General features: G+C 38.6%; 1 protein-coding gene across 1 annotated transcript in view; it reads right to left on the bottom strand.

The window, feature by feature from the left end:
* BEND6 (BEN domain containing 6) overlaps window positions 1-19,639 on the bottom strand; it is an 81,001-nt gene that overhangs the window by 44,184 nt on the left and 17,178 nt on the right. Inside the window, exons 5-7 of the mRNA XM_027852895.1 lie at window positions 6,053-6,270; window positions 5,019-5,211; window positions 2,604-2,742 (exon numbers count right to left, since the gene is read on the bottom strand). Coding sequence (XP_027708696.1) covers window positions 2,604-2,742; window positions 5,019-5,211; window positions 6,053-6,270 — 550 coding nt within the window. The remainder of the gene's footprint in view (window positions 1-2,603; window positions 2,743-5,018; window positions 5,212-6,052; window positions 6,271-19,639) is intronic.

Genomic DNA, 19,639 nt, shown 5'->3' with positions numbered 1-19,639 from the left:
AACCATTTTGGAGAGCAATCTGGAATTATGCCCAAAGAGTTATCAAGTTACCTATACCCTTTGACCCAGCAATACCACTACTAGGTCTATTTCCCAAGATGATTAGGGAAAAAAGAAAAGAACCTACATGTACTAAAACATTTATAGCAGCTCTCTTTGTGGCAGCAAAGAATTGAAAATTGTGGGGATATCCCACCAATTGGAGAATGACTGAACAAGTTGTGGTACATGATTGTGATGTGCTATAGGAAATGATGAACTTGATAATCTTAGAAAAGCATGGATAGACTTGAAGGAAATAATGAAGAGCAAAATGAGCAGAACCAAAGAACATGTATACCATAACTTTGTTTTAAAAAACAACTTTGAGGAAATGATTTTGACTATCATAAATACCTAAATTAAGTATAAAGTACTTTTGAAGGAAGACACTATCTGCATCCAGAGAAAGAGCTGATAATTAGAAGTATGTTTAGAATGATTTTGTGTATATATGTATATGTATTTGTGTCTAATGGTAATCATCTCTAGGGCAGGGGTGAAGAGAAGGGGAAAAAAGGAAAAAATTACATGATAATTTTATTATATATTTAAAATGAATAGCAAGTTTTACATAATAGATTTGCAGTTTTATGTGCAATCATCTTTTTTTTTTATCATGCTATGTTATGGAAATGCTTATTTTATTCCATAAATTAAAAATAAATAAAACCTTTTAAAAGCAAAAAAAAAAAATTAATATGTTCTGTGTAGATGTGTGGGAATTCTAGTTGTCTTAGCAAATATTGGAAAAAATGGAAAAAAAAAAACCACCCTAATCATTTTAGGCAAGTAGATTAATAGCCAGTGGCAAAATAGCAGTGTCACAGGTGAATGAGAATTTAGGGGAAAAGCCTGATGGGCTCTTTTTTTGGTATGACATCAGTCTCTTTGTTCATGGAGAGGCCAGCTGTATCTGATACAAACCTTTAAATTACTCTGTTAACGTGTTCTATGATTTGTCTTATACTTATCATTAATAGTTAATAATAATAGGTAACCTTTATGTAGCACTTACAATGTGCCAGGCACAGTGCTAAGCGCTTTATAATGATTATTATCTCATTTGGTCCTCACAACAACCCTGGGAGGTAAGTGCTATTGTTATTCTCATTTTAAGGATATGGAAACTGAGGCAAACAGAGGCGAAGTGACTTGCCCAGGGTCACATAGCTGGTAAATGTCTGAGGCCATATTTAAACTTAGATCTTCCTGATTCCAGGTCCAAAGTTCTATCTACTGCACCACCTAGCTGCCCTTACTTTTTACATGGGAATAAAATGACCTGCTCTATACTGAACCTGATTCATATTTCTCCTTTCACTTCTTCCTTTCTGGGAGCACCCCCTACACTTTTGAGCCCACAGCTATTTCTATAATTAGCAAGTTTCTGCTATTGCCAGGGTGGAGGTGATGAGCCAATAAATGTGAGAATTTAGGAGTGTACTTCCACTACCCAGAAGTCAGTAAACCCCAGCAAAAGAAACCCAGTGCAGGTCTATGGCATTTCTGGACACAGAGCAGAAAGGGGTGGATACACATACACACAAAGACACAGAGAGAGACAGAAAACAGAGACATACATAGAGAGACAGGAAGACAGCCACAGAGCTGTATAGACAAGCTATAAATATAGACCAGGGATTAAGGATTTGGCACCTTCAGAGCACTAAGCCTTTCTTATCTTTCCAGCTGTTCTTTTGAGGGGGAGAGTTCTAGCTATACCCTCTCATTAGCTCTGTGAGCCCCAGCAGCAATTGTAGGTGTCTGTGAACCACAACGTTAGACATATGTGTATTTGTATTTTTATATACGAGCACGCATTTATGTAAAAGGGTATAGAGGCAGAAATATTACTCTTTAGTTTTATAGAGAAACAAACAGAAAGAGCATAATATAGTAGTATATAGTATATGTTGTAAATATACTCTGTGCATATATAGGATATATACATATATATGATACAGGATGTATCCTATATGTATACAGAGTAGGCAATTTTGGTAGAATACTGATTTTATATCTGTATAGGTATATTGATAGAGTGTTTTTGATAGAAGCCACTTGCAATTCCTGCTGGCTTCACTGAGCTCAATAGGAAGACATGACTCACACTCACCAGATCAAAGGACTTCTGGAAGGAGGAGCCCTTGGCATGAGAAATTGTTAATCTCTGACCTTTAATCCAGTTCTCTTCAGATTTCTTGGCTGTTAACCAGGTGTTAAACCTATGGACCCTGATTTGACCTAAGGTCTTCTCTAAGGTTTGTATGCTGCTTTGTGGTTGAACTGCCACACCCAGTGAAGAAGTTAGTCTCTGTTACTATTTCAGAATCCTTAGCTGATTTTTTACAATTCTGACCCATAGCTTCATTCTCCTTTTGCCTCTGTTCCTGAGGTATTGTCCTGAGGCTCCTTCTCCCTGACTCCCTTCCTTTCCCATTCCTCTATGTACCCCAAAGAAAATTCTGTCCAGAAGAGTATTCAGATTCCTTGCCTATCTGATTCTATTCCCATATGTGGCTAGGTAGGACAGGATAATGCCACAGATTTAGAACACTTACCAAAAGGCATGCTTCCTAAAAACATGGGGATTAAGATCTTGGCTTAAAATTGGCTTCTTAGTACAGTTATTTAACTTTTGACCCATCATTCTCCTAATTAAAGCATCATCTGTGTTGGGAAATAACTGTTTTGTGACCCCTATAAAATTAAAAAAAAAAGAAAGAAAGGAAGAAAGCATTTATAAGGTACTTGATCAGAAAGAATGAGTCATAATAACAATAATGCATATTTATACAGCTCTATTTTAATAAAGCACATCATATACATTGTTTCATTTGATCCTCACTTTCTAGAGAGGTTGGTAGTACAAGAATTATTATCCCTATTTTACAGATGAAAAAACTTAAACTCAGTTATATAGCTATTAACTGACAGAGTGAGACGTTCTTCTAGGTACTCTTCCTAAAAACTCTACTGCCCCTACAAGTTAGGTAAAATAACCACTTTCCTTATTATAAATTATCCCCCAAATAGAGAAGAGTTTAGCAGAATCATTTAAGGAGATGAAAAAAATGGTAGGTTTTGCAAAAAGGATCAGTAAATACACGAGGTGTTTACTTACTAGTTATATAACTAATGGATATAAATCCACTTGCCTAAAAGATGAGGTTGTTTTTGCACCTGTTTCTAGTGTGTGCTGGTCAATGTTTATCAATCAGCTGGAGATGAGGAAATGTATTGCATGAAGGCCACACTTTCAAGTTTGATTTGCATTATTAACATTTTCTTCATAACTTTCTTAAGTCTATTCAATCAATATAACAACAAATCAAATGCAGATTTGTAACTTTTGCTAATTTCTGAAGTATAAATGTTTACATTAAAAATTTAACAATCACACTCATGACCAGTGAGGAACTGGCTCCAGCACAGATCTGCCCATTTCCAATATCTGATGAAACAACTGATCCTGATTGATATTCTACTAATTAAAAATCTGGTAATTTATGCTGGTAAAATAACATGTGAGGGAAAGAATTCCAAAACTGACTATATCTTTGTATTATAATCCCATATATTTATATTGACATATTCACAAGTGAAGTAGGCCCTCTTCTCCCAAATGCTTACGTGGATTCTTTGTGGATGAGGGATTAATATTTTTTTAAAGGGCTAATTTAATCTTTCTTTGGGCTCTATTAGAAGTGAATAAAAATTGAAAAATAATTATGACAAGCTATAAAATCATTCACTAAACTTTGTATTTCACATTTTGAACAATTAAGGCTTTTAAGAATTTCAAATTATGTTGGGGCAGCCAGGTGGCACAGTGGATAGAACACTGGCCCTGGAGTCAGGAGGATCTCAGTTCAAATCCGGCCTCAGACACATAATGCTCACTAGCTGAGTGATCCTGGGCAAGTCACTTAACCCCATTGCCTAGCCAAAAAAATAATAATTATGAAATAAGAATTTCAAATTGTGGAGCTTCTGGTTAATAGGGTGGCATGTAAGCTTCCAGGGAAGCTCAGGTTTACTACATGTACTTTAGTAAAGATCAACACCAAACTGGAAAAAAGATCAAGAAATACATACAGGACTATAATAAATGCTGTGATCCAGGCCAGGACTACATAGAAATACATTTGTGGAGCCAGGCATCATTTCGACCACTTTACCCTAGAGTAGCTGAAAGTCTTTAGCCCTCTGACCTAGGAGGCATAAGAGGGCACTGAAACCTGTAGAACTCTGTACTGGGGAGACAGGGAAGTCCTAGGGTAAGGGTGAGAAAACCACAGCACTCTTACTGTTCTGACTGCAGATTGAGCCAGGAGCCTGCAGTTCTCTTTCTGGGATAGGAAGGCTGGAAGACTGCAGAAATGTGACCTGAGACACTCAAAGGCCTTGAAGACCTCAGGGTTTTGAAATCAAACAATACTAGGAAACCTGAAATCTGTCAGCCTTTTGAGCACAGACTCAGGAGAAGTGAATGTAGCAGACGAAACCCAAGTAATTGAGGTCAGGACAAATAAGGCCCAACCATTTCATCTAAGAGTATGGGAAGGGTGGATCCTGGCTTGGCACAAAGTCTCAAATCAGTAACTAAGGCTTGAGATATAATAAACAGAAGACACCAAACACTATGAAGAAATATAATGGACAAAGAGACAAGCAAGAGATAAGACAGAAGTAACTCCATAACTACACACAAAGCCTAAGAATAAAAAAAAAAATGACAGCCTCAAGTGCTATAAGAACACCTGGAAGAAATGAAGGAAGTGATAAAAATGAAATTATAAGTGAAATAAGATCTCTAGAACAAAGGACATTTTAAAAAAATCTAATAATAAAAATTAACAATAAGCTTGAAATTTAAAGACTGCAAAAGAATAAGTAACTAGATTATACCTACAAAGAGTTTCTAAGATATTACATTGAGTTTTAGCGTAAGAATATTGAAAGCTTATTGTCACCTATGATTTCCTGGACTTCATTTTGGTTCATAGCTGGTTTTGCTGCTTTCTCTTTAGAAGAAGAGGATTTTGCCCCTGTTAAGCTATGTGTTGCCATATATTCATTGGTATAAAGTGCTTGCATTATATCATTTATAAATTTCTGAGGCTTGCTCTTGTTGCAAAGGGCAATCTGCCATTTTTCAATCTTGAACTGAAAAACAAAACAATTTGTAGATATTAATATTTAATGAAATTCAACAAAACAATTATTTCCTTTTGACTGAATCTTTATATTTCTTAATTATGGTTTCTTTATTTTTCTCCTTGGGTATAGGGACAAAGACTGAACCTTTGATTTCAGTGGAAGAGAGTCCAAGTGTGGAAAGTACCTCCACCAATGAAGATCAGTGACTATGTAACTGAAAGTCTTGGGGTTGCCAGGGGGAACTGACAAGTTGACTCTTAGCTAAGAAATAACATGGTCATAAAGCCAGTATATGTGAAAGGCAGGATTCCAAGCTCTTCTGGATGCCAAGGCTGTCCATCTCTCCACAATACCTATTGTAGTTATTTGTATTGTATGAAATAACAACATCCCTTTAAAACTATTACATTTGACCAGCTAGGGACTGGGCCTATGATTTTCATTAGTATAGAGAACTCCCAGATGAAGAAACTCCCTCTATACATTCAGATCTGCAGGCACCTCCTTTGCTACTTACAGCCTAAGATAGCTACCTAGTACATTTAGAGGGTACTCAGGGTCATACAGCCAGTACGTGTCATAGGCAAGATTTGAACCCAGGTCTTCACGGCTTCAAAGCTGGCTCTATAGCCAATGTGTCATACTACCTCTGTACTATGTTCAACATATTTGTGAATGTATAAAAACAGGAGAAAGTTGAGGTAGTTATAGAGGCCCATAATATTAATCAAATGGTTAAATGTCAATTTGTCATTTGAGTTGTAAAGTAATACTCTATCCAATAGCCATTCATTAATTTTCATATTTTACTACCCCAGAGATTGACAAGTCATATCACTTAACTAACCTCTTTGTTAATGGTATGCTCTTCCTCCTCCACCTTCGAGGAGAAAGGTGAACTGTAATTATTACCCACTGTAGAATAAGAATCTGGTACAGAATTTCCTGTAGCCTTCCAGATGCCTTCGGAATGAGGGCTGGATGCAGAAGGGGCTCCTCCCCTTTTAAGCAGTGCTTCTGCCATGCCCACCAGCTCTTCAAAGTGGGTAACTGCCTGAGGTAACACTAAAACCAGAAGAGAAACACAGATGGTGTGTAACCTTATTTGGATTCATAACTGTTTCCATTCCCAAGCTCCTTGCATGAGTATGAGATCACATTAGGCCATTTTCAGGTCTACCACACGGTGACCTGTAATCCCTGATAAAAGAAGATGATTTTCCCATGGTCTATTTATGAATTTTTAAATATGGCAAAGAATGAAGGGAATGAGAATTTGTTAACCATATGTTGGGCACTGTACTAAGTACTTCACAAATGTTACCTCATTTGATTTTGTAATAACCACGCTATTATGATCTCAATTTTACAGTTAAGGAAACTGAGGCAGATGGGGTTAAGTGACTTGCTCAGGGTCACACAGCTAGCTAAGTGGTATCTGAAGCCAGATGGGAACTTAGGTCTTCCTGACTGCAAGTCCAGTTCTTTATCCATCATACCACCAAACTTCCTGCTTTTCATAAGGAATTGGTGCTGGAGCTATGGTCTCATTGGTGCAGGAAGCTCAAGGTGAGATAGAGAATACAACACAACTCTTAAACAAACCCACTTTATGCTTTTCTCTTTTATTATGGTAGCAGAAATATCCAGTGTTCTACCTTTTATAGTATTTGCAGTAGCTCAAAATACAGTGGTCCTAAAACAACGTCTAACTCACTTTTTCCTCATGTTAACCCATCAATGAATGTTTCTTAAGCACCAACTAAAAGCCAATTAATCAATAAGCATTTATTAAGTGTGATGCTGGCTGGTGGAGAACCTGTGTTTTCTTGCTGTTAATTCTTAGGCCAAAATTAGTACAAGCAGCAGAGAATCAATCCATATTTTGTTTCATCTCAGCATCAGAGGTTGCATTGAGTGCACAATCATCTACAAACAAAAAAATCATGTGCCAACTCTCCCTCCACTTTAGTCTTAGTTTGTAGCCTTTTCAAATTAAATAATTTACCATTAGTGTGGTAGCTGACTTTGATGACATGTTTCTTGGCAGTGTACTTTCCAGGGATGTACACATAGATGATGAGGTTGATGTAGGCATTGCCAGAGCTAGCTTAGTGTTTAGAAGACTCCAAAGGACAGTGAGGTATTAGACTGCCTACCAAAGTGAAAGTCTACAGAGGCATTGTGCTGATCTCATTGTTGTATGCCTGTGAAACCTGGACACTACCAGCACCATGCTAGAAAACCGAATTGCTTCCACTTGAATGGTGTTGATTTTGTTACGTGGGAGACACTGGCAAAGGACTGCCCAGCATGGCATGCCAACATCCAAGAAGACCCTGTGGTCTATGAGAGAAGCAGAATTGTAGTAGCTCAAAAGAAATTTAAAGACACTTCCACTCCAAATGGTCCATATGGACTATTTGTGCCCTGTAGTAGAGGGTTCCAAGTTCATATTGGTCTGATTAGCCACAGTTGGACATGCTGTACCTTGACTCCAACATAGTGATTTTGGTCCTCTTTGAGAACCAAGGACAATCACCACCATCACCATTAAATGTGAGGTGATAAGGTTCTGCACCTTGAAATACCACCCTCTTTTGGTTCTCCTACCTGTCAGATTATGTACCTACCAGGGACCTACTATGTTCCCCTCCTGGATCACTGCCTTGTTGTGTCAGAGGGGCTTGTGCAGCTCAGTGAAACTATGAGCTATGGTGAGCTTGGACAGACTTCAGGAGAAAGTGGAAGACAGAAAGGCCTATCATGCTATGATCCATGGAGTCATGAAGAGTTGGACACCTCTGAATAATGGCAACAACAAAATGTGCCAGGCAGTGTGTTTAACCTGGGAATAAAAAGGAAAGTTAGAGTCCTTGCTCTCAAGGATCTTAAAGTCTAGTGGAGGAGACAACATGCAAACAAACATGTACAAACTAGATATATACAACAGAAATTGGAGATGATCCTGGAAGTAATAGAAAACCACTGGTGTGGATTGAATAGGGGAGGTATGGTGCCCAAACTTTTCATTTAATGAGATCAATCTTACAGCTGAGGGAGTTAGAGATAGACTGGAATGGGGAGAGACTTGAGGTAGGGACTAAGTATGGGGCTATTGCAGTTATCTAGGTATGAGGTGATGAGGGCCTAAACCAGGATGATGGCAGCCAGAGGAGAGAAGGGAGTATATCTAGGAGAAGTGAAGAAAGAGATAAAGGATTTAGCAACTGATTGGATTTAGGGGATGAAGGAGAGTAAGGTGTGGTGGAAGATTGAAAGGAAAATTCTTTGTTTGGACTTGTGCCCTGATTTACAAGGCAAAACTCAGGACAAAGACAACTAAGAAGAATTTATTATAAGTAAATCAAGGTAGCAATAAGTTGATGGGCTGATCACCAGAGATCACTGATGGCTTCAAGGTGGAGCTAGCTAATGATATAATGATATAAAGACAATTCAAGTAAGTCCACACAGTAAAAGGGGTTGGGCTCTTGTATCTCAATTCTTCCCCCAGGTAGCAAATATTTAACAATTTCCTTGTAGGGGTATGAGGAAGAGCAGGGGACTAGGTGATGTGCCTCTCCCCCCCACTCCATGGACCTCCCTCAACACTGACTGACAAGCAGAGCTTAGAACAATAGGTCACTGACTAAATATAATTTTCAAAAATGCTTAGGTTGTAAACCTGGGTTACTGGGAGGATTATGGGTACCCTTTACAAATAGTAGGGAAGTTAGTAAGAGGGGACGGTTTTAGAGAAAAGGTAATAAGTTCAGTTTTGGACATGTTCAGTTTAAGATGTCTATGAGACATGCAGTTTGAAATATCCAATAGGCAGGTAGAAATTTGAGAATAGAGGCCAGGAGAGTGGTTAGGGCTGGACAAATAAATCTAAGAATCATCTGTATAGAGATGATTATTGAAACCACAGGAGCTGATAAGATTACCAAGTGAAATGATGTAGAGGAAGAAAAAAAAAGACCCAAGACACTGGTATTGTGGACATGAGCTCTGTAATGACTATACTATATATTACAACTTCCCTTCTTCACCGGGGAGCAGGACAATGGAATGCACAACAATCAGCCAATTAGAAGGATTTCTGAGGCTCAAAGCTGCTTGACAACATAGTGATCCTATGTGAAGTGAAGTTAAGATGAACTTGGAGATGGCTGTAGAGACTGGACTAGCCTTGAGCAGCTCAAGGTTAGCCTTGAGCAGTAGCTGCAGACCTAGTACTTTCCAAATACCTTACTCCCTGACTTACTGGGATATCTTCTCCCATAAATCCCCCACCCTTCTGAAAGCCTTTAGAAACTACATTATCTCACCCCCTTTTTCTCTCCTTTGAGCATATGACAACTCTTCCTCTCTGCTCCCTTGTAGGATCTTCTCTCCTGGACAAGCTTTTTTTCAGACAACAAATGCATTTAATTGGTGTATTGGACTCTTTCATTCCAGGTCCCTTTATGGGGTTGGGGAACATTTGTTAACGTATGCTATTAATATAAGATATTACCAAGTGAAATAGTACAGAGGATGAAGAAAAGAGGTTACCCATTGGGGAACACCCATAGTTAAATGGCATAACCTGGATGAAGAGCCAGCAAAGGGGACTAAGAAAGAATGGTCAGATATGTAAGAGGACAAACCAGAGGAGAAAGCAGTGTCATGAAAACCTGGACAGAAGAGAGTATCAAGGAGAAGAAGGTGATAGATAGTACCAAAGGCTGCAGAGAAGTCAAGAAGGATAGGCCAGGCCCAGTGCTAAGTGTTGTAAATAAAAAGACAAATGTGAAACAGTCCTTACCCTCAAGGAGTTTACATTCTAATGTGGAAGACAACATGTACATCAGTAAATATACCCAGAATAAAACTGAAAAACATTTAATACTTTGGGGTGATTAGTAGGAAAGGGTATTTCACTGGGATGTATTTCTTGCAAGATTATTGTTGAGGTCAGATTCAGGAGAGTGGTTTGAGTGTGAAAAATTCATTTAGACATTCTCGGTAGCTAATGGGAGTTTTATTATATGAAGCACAGGGGCCTGTTAGCAAGGCCCTGATATTTGGGAGGACCAGGTTTATATAGACAGAAAACTATACAGCTTGTAGATGTTCAGGATGATGATGTAGTTTTAGGGTTTTTTATGGAGGTTAAAGATTAAGGAAGAATATTATGAGCAGGATGAGGAAGATGGTTGACACAGAATAAGAAAGAAAAAAACAGTTCTTTTGGTCTTACAAGATAAGGAGAAGTTCTATGGTATTGCAAGATAATGGGAAAAGGACTTTAGGATGCCCTCAAGTTACAGGATCTCAAATTACAGGATGAGCTACAGAATAAGCCCCAAATCCCCTCAGGAGGGGGCTTCACAAAGAATTGGAAAGTGACCCTTAATATTCTTCTTAATCCAGTTTGTATCCACATCATTATCAAGCACTTATTTTGAGAATTTCTGTCAAATGTTCCCTGATCTGAGAGCCAGGGTGTGGGGCAACAGGCAACTAAGGTTGAATCCCTGTTCTACCATTTACTGGCTGTGTGAGGTTGTAGAAAATGACTTAACCTTTCTCATTAAGTTTTCTCATCTATAAAATGAAGGGATTGGACTGGATCAATGTTATTAAACTTAAAAAGAAATGGGTACCATTAAACTATACATAAGGATCTCTGTGGGCCACATATAAACTTCAAAATTGTAATCTTAGGGAGCAGCTAGGTGGTGCAGTGGATAGAGCACTGGCCCTGAAGTCAGGAAGACCTGAGTTTAAACCTGGCCTCAGACACTTGACAATTACTAGCTGTGTGACCCTGGGCAAGTGACTTAACCACATTGCCTAGCTAAAAAAAAAGTAAGGTTATATATATATATATGTTGTATTTATTTATTTTGTTAAATTTTCCCAATTATATTTTAATCTGGTTTGGGTTTTACTCAAGAATGTTGTGGGCCTCATGCATACTGATACCCTTGGATTGTATAACCTCTTAAGGTCCTTTAAACTCAGTATCAATTACCCATTGCAATTTAGTATTAGGTAGACAAATATATTTCTATGATCTACTATCCTAAGTGACTTTCCCTTCTTTCTTGGATCTTGTATATAGTTCCCTCTTTAAGGCACTGGTTCCATATTACATTTGTATTCTTGTTATTGGTATGTCCTCTCCCTCCTTTAAGCTTAGTGAAAAAAGGATTCACAAGTCTTATTTAAATTTTGTATGAACTGGAATTGCAGGCAGCTGTGGCAGTTTCCAGATTTCTCAATCCATGAACTCCAAAGACAACTTAGAAGGCCAGTGGGAAAAGTCTGTTTCTGCGGTGAGAGAGAAGTGTGGGGTCCCAGCCCCATTCCCCAAGCTTGGCCCTGGGGTGGCAGCTGCCTCCTAAGCTTCTGGCCCACAGACTGAGGGGGAATCGAGTGGCTGATCAGAGGGGGATTGCAGGCATCTCTCTGCTGGTGCAAGATTCTCTTGCTTTGCTCATGTTGGATCTGGGTCACAGTTCTGGGTGGCTGTCCTGGGGCAACGAGGAGCACGGTGGAGCTTGTAGTGGCTGTGGAGAGGAAATTCCCCTCACAGTTCTAAGACAGAAAAGAGTGTTTGTGGTCCCTCATAGACCAGAGCACAGGCCAGGAAAGGAGTAAACACTTCACCCTTGATCATAGCACCTTGAAAGAACTGAAAATTTACAGATCCCTAGAAGTATCTCTGAAAACAGCTGCACAAAACCCCTGAAGCTTGGGACAGGACATTCTCCACACTGGAAACAGACCCCTACTTTAACCAAGAGTTTATAACTCAAGTAATTGGCTGAGATCATGAGCAATCAGTGCAAAAAGAGTCAGATTATAGAATCTTACTTTGGTAACAAACTTACTTTGGTAACAAAGAAGATCAGAACACACAACCAGAAGAAGACAATGAAGTCAAAGCTCCTACATCCAAAGCCTCCAAGAAAAATATAAAATATGGATTGGTCCCAGGCCATGGAAGAGTTCAAAAAGGATTTTGAGAAGCAAGTAAGAGAAGTATATTGTTTTCTCATTTTTCATTCTTTTGGATTTCAAAAAATAGAAGAGAATGTGAAATATCTTATTGGAAAAACAACTGACCTGGAAAATAGATTCTGGAGAGGGAACTTAAAAATTATTGGACTATCTGAAAGTCATGATTAAAAAAAGAGCCTAGACATCATCTTTCAAGAAATTATCAAGGAAAACTACCCTAATATTTTAGAACCAGAGGGCAAAATAGAAATTGAAAGAATCCATTGATCACCTCCTGAAAGAGACCCCCAAAGGAAAACTCCTAGGAGTATTGTAGCCAAATTCCAGAATTCCCAGGTCAAGGAGAAAATATTGCAGACAGCCAGAAAGAAACAATTCAAGTATTGTGGAAACAATCAGGATAACACAAGATTTAGCAGCTTCTACATTAAGGGTCTGGAGGGCATGGAGTATGATATTCTGGAGGGCAAAGGAGATAGGACTACAACCAAGTATAATCCTTCAGGATAAAAAGTGGTCATTGAATGAAATAGGGGGCTTTCAAGCATTCCTGCGGAAAAGACTAGAACTGAATATAAAATTTGACCTTCAAATACAAGACTCAAGTGAAACATGGAAGAGGTAAACGGGAAAGAGAAATCATAAGAGACTTATTAAGGTTGAACTGTTTACATTCCTGCAGGGAAAGATTATATTTGTAACTCATGGGTCCTTTGTCAGTGTTAGGGTAGTTGGAGGGAAAAAAAATTATATGTATGTATAGATAGATAGATAGATAGATAGATAGATAGATAGATAGAGGGCACAGGGTGAGTTGAAGATGAAGGGGGGATATCTAGAAAATAAAATTAAGGGGTGAGAGAGGATTATACTGGGAGAAAGAGAAAAGGAGAAGTAGAATGGGGTAAATTATCTCACATGAAACAGATAAGAAAAGGCTTTTACAATGCAGGGGAAATGGGGGAGGGTGAGAGGGAATGAGTGAATCTTATTCTCATAGGATTTGTTTTAAGGAGGGAATAACATACACAATGGGGTATGGAAATCTATCTTATCCTTCAGGAAAATAAGGGGGAAAGGGGGACAAGAGAGCAGGGGGTGGATAGAGGGGAGGGCAGATTGGGAGAGAGGATAATCAAAAGCAAACACTTCTGAGGAGGGCCAGGGTCAAAAGAGAGAATAGAATGAATGGGGGATAGGATAGGATGAAGGGAAATATACTTAGTTTTTTCACAACATGATTACTACGGAAGTGTTTTGCATGACTACACATCTATAATCTGTATTGAGATGCTTGCCTTTTCAATGAGGGTGGGTGGGGAGGGAGGAAGGGGGAAAATTTGTAACCCAAAGTTTTAAAAACACATGTTAAAAATAAAAAAATTAAAAAATAAACCTTTGTATGGACTGAGCCCAAACATAGGGTTTTATACACAGTGCAAATTTAATGATTGCTGTGTTGAATTGAATTTAATCAATCAATAAACTTTTATTAAGCACCCACTATGTGCTAGGCTCTGTGCTAAGGGCATACATCTTCCTTAGACATTCAGATTGAGTTTTAGATGACTTTAAATGTCCCCTTCCATTGGTCTGATAATCTGAAGATCTCAAATGTAATTTGGCCTCCTTTTCAAAAGGAAAGAAATTGTAAAATTAACAAAAACACATTCTATTGAGTGTAACAGTCCAGTCTTCCTCCTGTGACTTTGGATGTTAGAATAAGGGAATTAAACAGCTCCCAGCTCCCTTAGCTTTTGACCTTTGGAGTGTCACAGTTTATGTTAATAGCCCTGTAATTGAAATGCAGTTGTTTCTTAGCAACAGGCTCACTGCCTTTTTTTTTCTTTTTGGACTTGTGTCCAGCCACAGAGCTTCTCAGAATTTGCTAAAGGTTTAGAACAAAGCTTTTTAAAACAGAAAAAAATAAACCAAGCAGGTTTCAAAACAAAGATTCTCTCCTCACCTTCTCCACCTCCCCCCCAAAGCCCTTTTCCTCCAAACATCCAGCTCCACCTCCCTCTGAAACTGATTTGAGAGAGGTTTGCCACAGTCAGAGCACGTGGTTCCACAGTTCAGGTGGTGAACAGAGCTACAAGTCCTTACCTGCCCCCACCCTGGGCACCAATATGAAAACAAAACTGCCTCTTACTTGTGAATATAAATTACAGCATCACAGACACTCCAGAATCAGCATAGACCTCAGAAGGCACTTAAAATCCAGAGAAACTATATCTACCTCATTCCCCATTTACCTATTTAATTTAACTCTGCCACAAGGGATGTGATTAATTTGGCACAACTTGTTCTTGATGAAGCCCATACTGGCATTTTGTGGTAACCATTTCTTTTTCTAGACATTCACTAACTATCCCTTTAATAACACAACAAAATCATTGGCTAAAATTACAGGTAGCTAAATTATAGGTAAGTGGCTACAAAAGGAAGTAGCAAAATTAAAGGCATAAATCTAAATGGTAAAATTCAGTAGGAAAAGAAGCATACCAAAAAATAAAGCTATGGTAGAGCTGGAACAAATGAAGTGGGGAATTAATTGCTATTTGGTACTTTGTTGGAAGAATCTTGTGCTAGATCCAATAAACTGGATGCTTTTAAAATTATCTTCTCTATACTGATGTCTCTCAGATCTATCTTGTCCTAACTTCTACTGACCACCAGTCTCAAATCTCCAATTGTCTTTCAGACATTTCAAATGAATGTCCAGGAGACATCATAAACTCAGAATGTTAGAAAGTTATCTTCCCCCTAAAACAGGCCTGCACAACTTTCATCCAGCAGCTGCTTACAGCTGCCTGCAAAAAATGTAGAGGAAAACATCCTTTGTATACTGAGGAAATCCTTTAGCATGCAGCAAGGGGCTGGAGGGCCCTAAGTGGCCAGAGGGCCATGCGTGGCTAGTGGACCACAGGCAGTGCGGGCCTGCCCTAAACCCTCCCACCTGCAAACTTCTTTATTACTTTCATTCTCTCAGTACCCCAGGCTTGCAATCTATGTGTCATCCTTGACTCCTCATTATCTCTTCTTCTCCTCTGCCCCCCAATTTGTTGCCAAGGCCTGTTAATTTTTACCTTTGCAACTTCTCTGGAATAAATCCTCTTCTCTGCTCTGATACTACCACTACTCTGATACAGGCCTTCATTACCTCACACTTAGACTATTGCAGTAGCCTGCTAGTGGGTCTGTCTGTCTCAACTCTCTCCCCACTCCAATCCATTCAACTGTCAAAGTGATTTTCCCCAACCCTCACTCAATAAATTCCAGTAGCTATCACCTCCAGGATCAAATACAAAATGCTCTGTTTGCCATTTGAGGCCCTTCATAAGCTAACCCCCACAAACTCCTCACCTTTCCAGCCTTCTAATACCTTATTCTCCACCACATATTCTTCAATCCAGTGACAGTGACCTCCTTGCTGTTCCATAAAAAAAACACTCTGTCTCTTGGCTCTGGACATTTTCTCTGGCTATCACCCATGCCTGGAATGCTATTCCTTCTCATCTCTGCCTGCTGACTTACCTGGCTTCCTTCAAGTCCCATATTCTACAGGAAGCCCTTGCCACCCCTCTTAATTCTAGTGTTTTCCCTCTGTTAATTATTTTCTATTTCTCCTGTGTATAGCTTGTTTGTACATGCTGGTTTGCTTGTTGTCTCTTCCTTTTAGTTGTGAATTTCTTAAGGGAAGGGACTGTCTTTTGTGTCTTTTTGTATCCTTAGAGTGCATAGCACATAGTAGGAGCTTAATAAATACTTACTGACTAACAAACTCCTTCAACAGAACTTTTTCTTGTTCAAATTCTGTGATCTGTTAGTATTATCTGTCTAAAGGTTTTATTAATGCCTTTTTAAAAAAGTATCATTTCTTGATATCTGCACCCTCAATACTCATTTAAATCTCCCTAAAGAAAGAAGTTATACAAAATAGGTATGCAACATTTATTTCCCAATGAGAATACTCTGTTTCATAAACATTCTTAGCTATTATGATTGCTTATTGAAATTAATCTGAGTTTTGGGGCCTTTTAGTATTGTTTTTGTTTTACATTACTGCTATGGGCTATGCCTGACTCAGGTCAGTTCCCTAATAGTTCAGGTTTGGAACCAAATTTGAACTCATAGGTCATTCAAACCTTAACAAAAGGAGATTTAATTAGCCATAGCAGGAGAAGGTTATTTATCAAGGATAGCTATTGAGAACAAACAACTTGAGATGATTCAGCTGAACAAAATTCCTACTGAGATTCAACAGTGGAATATCTGAGAGCCCTTATAACTTCTTGTGGCTGCTTTGTATTTAGGTGATGAGGAAGTAATGTCAACTGTCTGAGCCCTTAGTCCCCTGAGCTAACCAAGTCTTAAGCTGTTAGCTTAATAAATACAAGTTGACTGACTTCCACCACTCAAATGACTTTATAACTATTACCAGTCAACACTGACCTCTGATATTCAAGAAGCCTGATATACAAACACACAAGGAGGAAGATTAAAAACAAAACCCAAAGAAACATAATGAAAAACAACAACAATATAATAGTTTCCTGAAGGAGTGACTAAATCAGGGAGAGTCCTAGGAAGGACCATGTCTTGGTTTAAATGATCAGGTCCATGTGGTTTAGTAAGGCAAAATCTTTGTAGTTCATAGTTGGTCTCAATATAGAAAGGTAATATAAGTAGAAGAAGCACCAGGAATATCAAAGTTACAGGGAAGATACTTCCTGCCTAGTCATGGATCCTCATCATACACCAGGGAGAATTTCCCTGTACCATCACCCTAGTCTACCAGCCAGGAGCTCCCCTTTGCTGGTCCACAGAGTAGAGGTCAAATATAAAATCTTTGACTTATAAGAGAAACCTTTGAAAGACAAGTCTCGTGTGTGTGTGTGTGTGTGTGTGTGTGTGTGTGTGTGTTGGTTAGACACTTTCACCTCCCCTTTGTTGCCAAGGACAAGCTCCCTCCCAACAATGTCACCCCTTGGTCCTCTAACCCCTTTCTGGGGAGGAGTTACACAAGGATTCCTGGGTGTTGTACTGGCAGCAATGTCAAAGTACCAATCAATATTACATTACGGTAAGCAATGGGCTATAGCGCATCTGCCTTTAGCCACTGCAAATACCTGTGCCTACTCTTCTGCCACTGCTGCAGGGAACTGATTCACCATCTATTACCACTGAGGTCCATATCTTTGCCCGTTGACCTTAAGCCAGCACTGCAAGGAGGTGGAGCAGTGGATAGAAGGGTAGCCCTGAAGTAATCAGGATGTGAGCTCAAGTCCAGTTTCAAGTCAGCTATGTGATCCTGGAAAAGTCACAACTTCTATCTTCAGTTTCCTCAACTATAAAATGGGACAATAGTAGCACCTACCTCCTAAAGTTGTTAAGAAGATCAAATGAGATCATATTTGTAAAGTGCTTAGCATAGTGCCTGGTACATATTATGCACTTAATAAATGTTTATTCATTTCTCCCTTCTCTCCCCTCAGCCTGCTGTCTGCTCTCCAATGGTCAACTGCTATTCCCTGTGCCCAGACAGTTCTGGACAGCTGAATACATTGCTGTATCCTTATTCTTAAGCCCCACTGCTGGAGCTTAACTAGGCCCTCTTTTGTTGGGGAAAAGATATAGAGCAACACAATAAGCAACATAGCCAGAGATTCCTTAAGGTGACTGTAAGCAGTAGTCATTTCTGATACAGTTGGGAAATGCTTCTGGAGTCAGAGTTCTGCACTCTTTAGGGACCCTTCATTGGAAGCTCTAGCAAGAGTATTATAATTCAAAGTTTATAGTTCAGAAGTTAAACTGGAAAAGTTCTAAAACTGATGCAGCACTTTGCTTGTCTCCAGCTAATTAAATGTAGTTCAAATTTACCAAATGGCGAATTTTCCATATTCCCAATTTCAGAAGTATCTCTAGTTCCCTGGGAAGAATTTAGCTTTGTGCTTTCAAGTACCTCCTCCAATGGCTTATATCAAAGAATCATTACAAAATCAACATGGCAAAATTGTGGTTGGTCTCTTAAATTCCAAATTTAATACCAAACCAAACCAAAAAAAAGCCCCTCAAAACAGTTTCCAAAATTCTAAAATTCCATAGTTATTACTGTTGAATTCTTTCCCACCATTTTTCAATGGCTTGGCTAGGTCTACATATGATACATAGGACTGAGGACTGATGGTTCAGCTGCACTGGTATTTCCAAAAATGAATTCAAAATGGAACATTTACACAAATGTAAATCTCTTAAAGCTGCAGGGTCTCCTTTTAGAAGGCTTCCTGCAAGCAGTTGGGTAATGATGACATTAGCAATATAAAAACATCTCCTGGCAAGGGCTCAGCACTACTACTAGTTGTTCTGAATTTGTCCTTTTTTAATGAGAAAAAAATCTTTCTCCATGCCCAAAATTTTATCTTCTCTGGGTTGCTTTGAAGGTAAACTGAATTTTGAAGAGATATACTTATTAGAACTTAAATTACCAGGGTGGGAAGGTCCAATAAAGCTGGAGGGCCTAAAACACAGTTTAGCTCAATTATCTTCAAGGTACAATTCTTCAGGACAAAGCATATTTATATTATTTTCTTCTTGATGAATGGCCACAAACAGTTTACTCTCTAATCTGCCAGGATCCTGGGGTACCTCACAATTAGCAAACAGATTTCTAGAGACATCACCAAAGCCACTACCAGATTCATGAAGGCCAATACTGGCTCACTTTTCTCTGTACTGCCCATCCCTCACTTCAATGATTTCATCATGTTCCAATGCTGCAATATCGTGCCAATTGTTCTGGGCAGAGCCTAACTCAGACTAGTCCCCTGGTAGTTTAAGTCTGATATTGAAACAATATCACTCCTAACTGTAGAATGTTACAGTTAACAAAATGAGACTTACTTAGTCATGGCAATAAGATATTTATCAAAAAGATATTTATCTTTAAAAAGTGCTACTGTGGATATTTTGGTATATTTAGAACCTTTCTGTCTTTATAATTGAGGATATCAACTATGGATGCCTAGTAGTGGGACCTCTTGGTCAAAGGCTATGAAGAGTTTAATAAATTTTCTGATAATGCCAAATTGTTTTCTTGAACAGTTATGTGTTTCTGTATTTGTTTTCCCACAACCATTCCAAACATTAACTAATTCTGTCTTATCACATTGGCCAATATGATGGGTGTGAGGTAAAACCTAAGAGTACTATAGTTTTCATTTGCTTTTCTCTTATTATTAGTCAGTCAGTCAATAAACATGTATTAAATGCCTACTATGTGACAGGCACTTAGAGCAATTCTTCATGTTTATTTATAGTTTACATTTCTCCTTTGAAAAATTGTTCTTAACTTTAGCCCATTTATCTATTATTGTGGAATGAATCTTGGTCTCATATATTTGTAGTAATTTCCTAT

This window comes from Vombatus ursinus, unplaced genomic scaffold (assembly GCF_900497805.2).
Source record: "Vombatus ursinus unplaced genomic scaffold, bare-nosed wombat genome assembly UNPS02009835.1, whole genome shotgun sequence".
Taxonomy (NCBI): Eukaryota; Metazoa; Chordata; class Mammalia; order Diprotodontia; family Vombatidae; genus Vombatus; species Vombatus ursinus.
The sequence above is the reverse complement of the archived record's forward strand: the minus strand, read 5'-3'. Positions and strand labels throughout refer to the sequence as shown.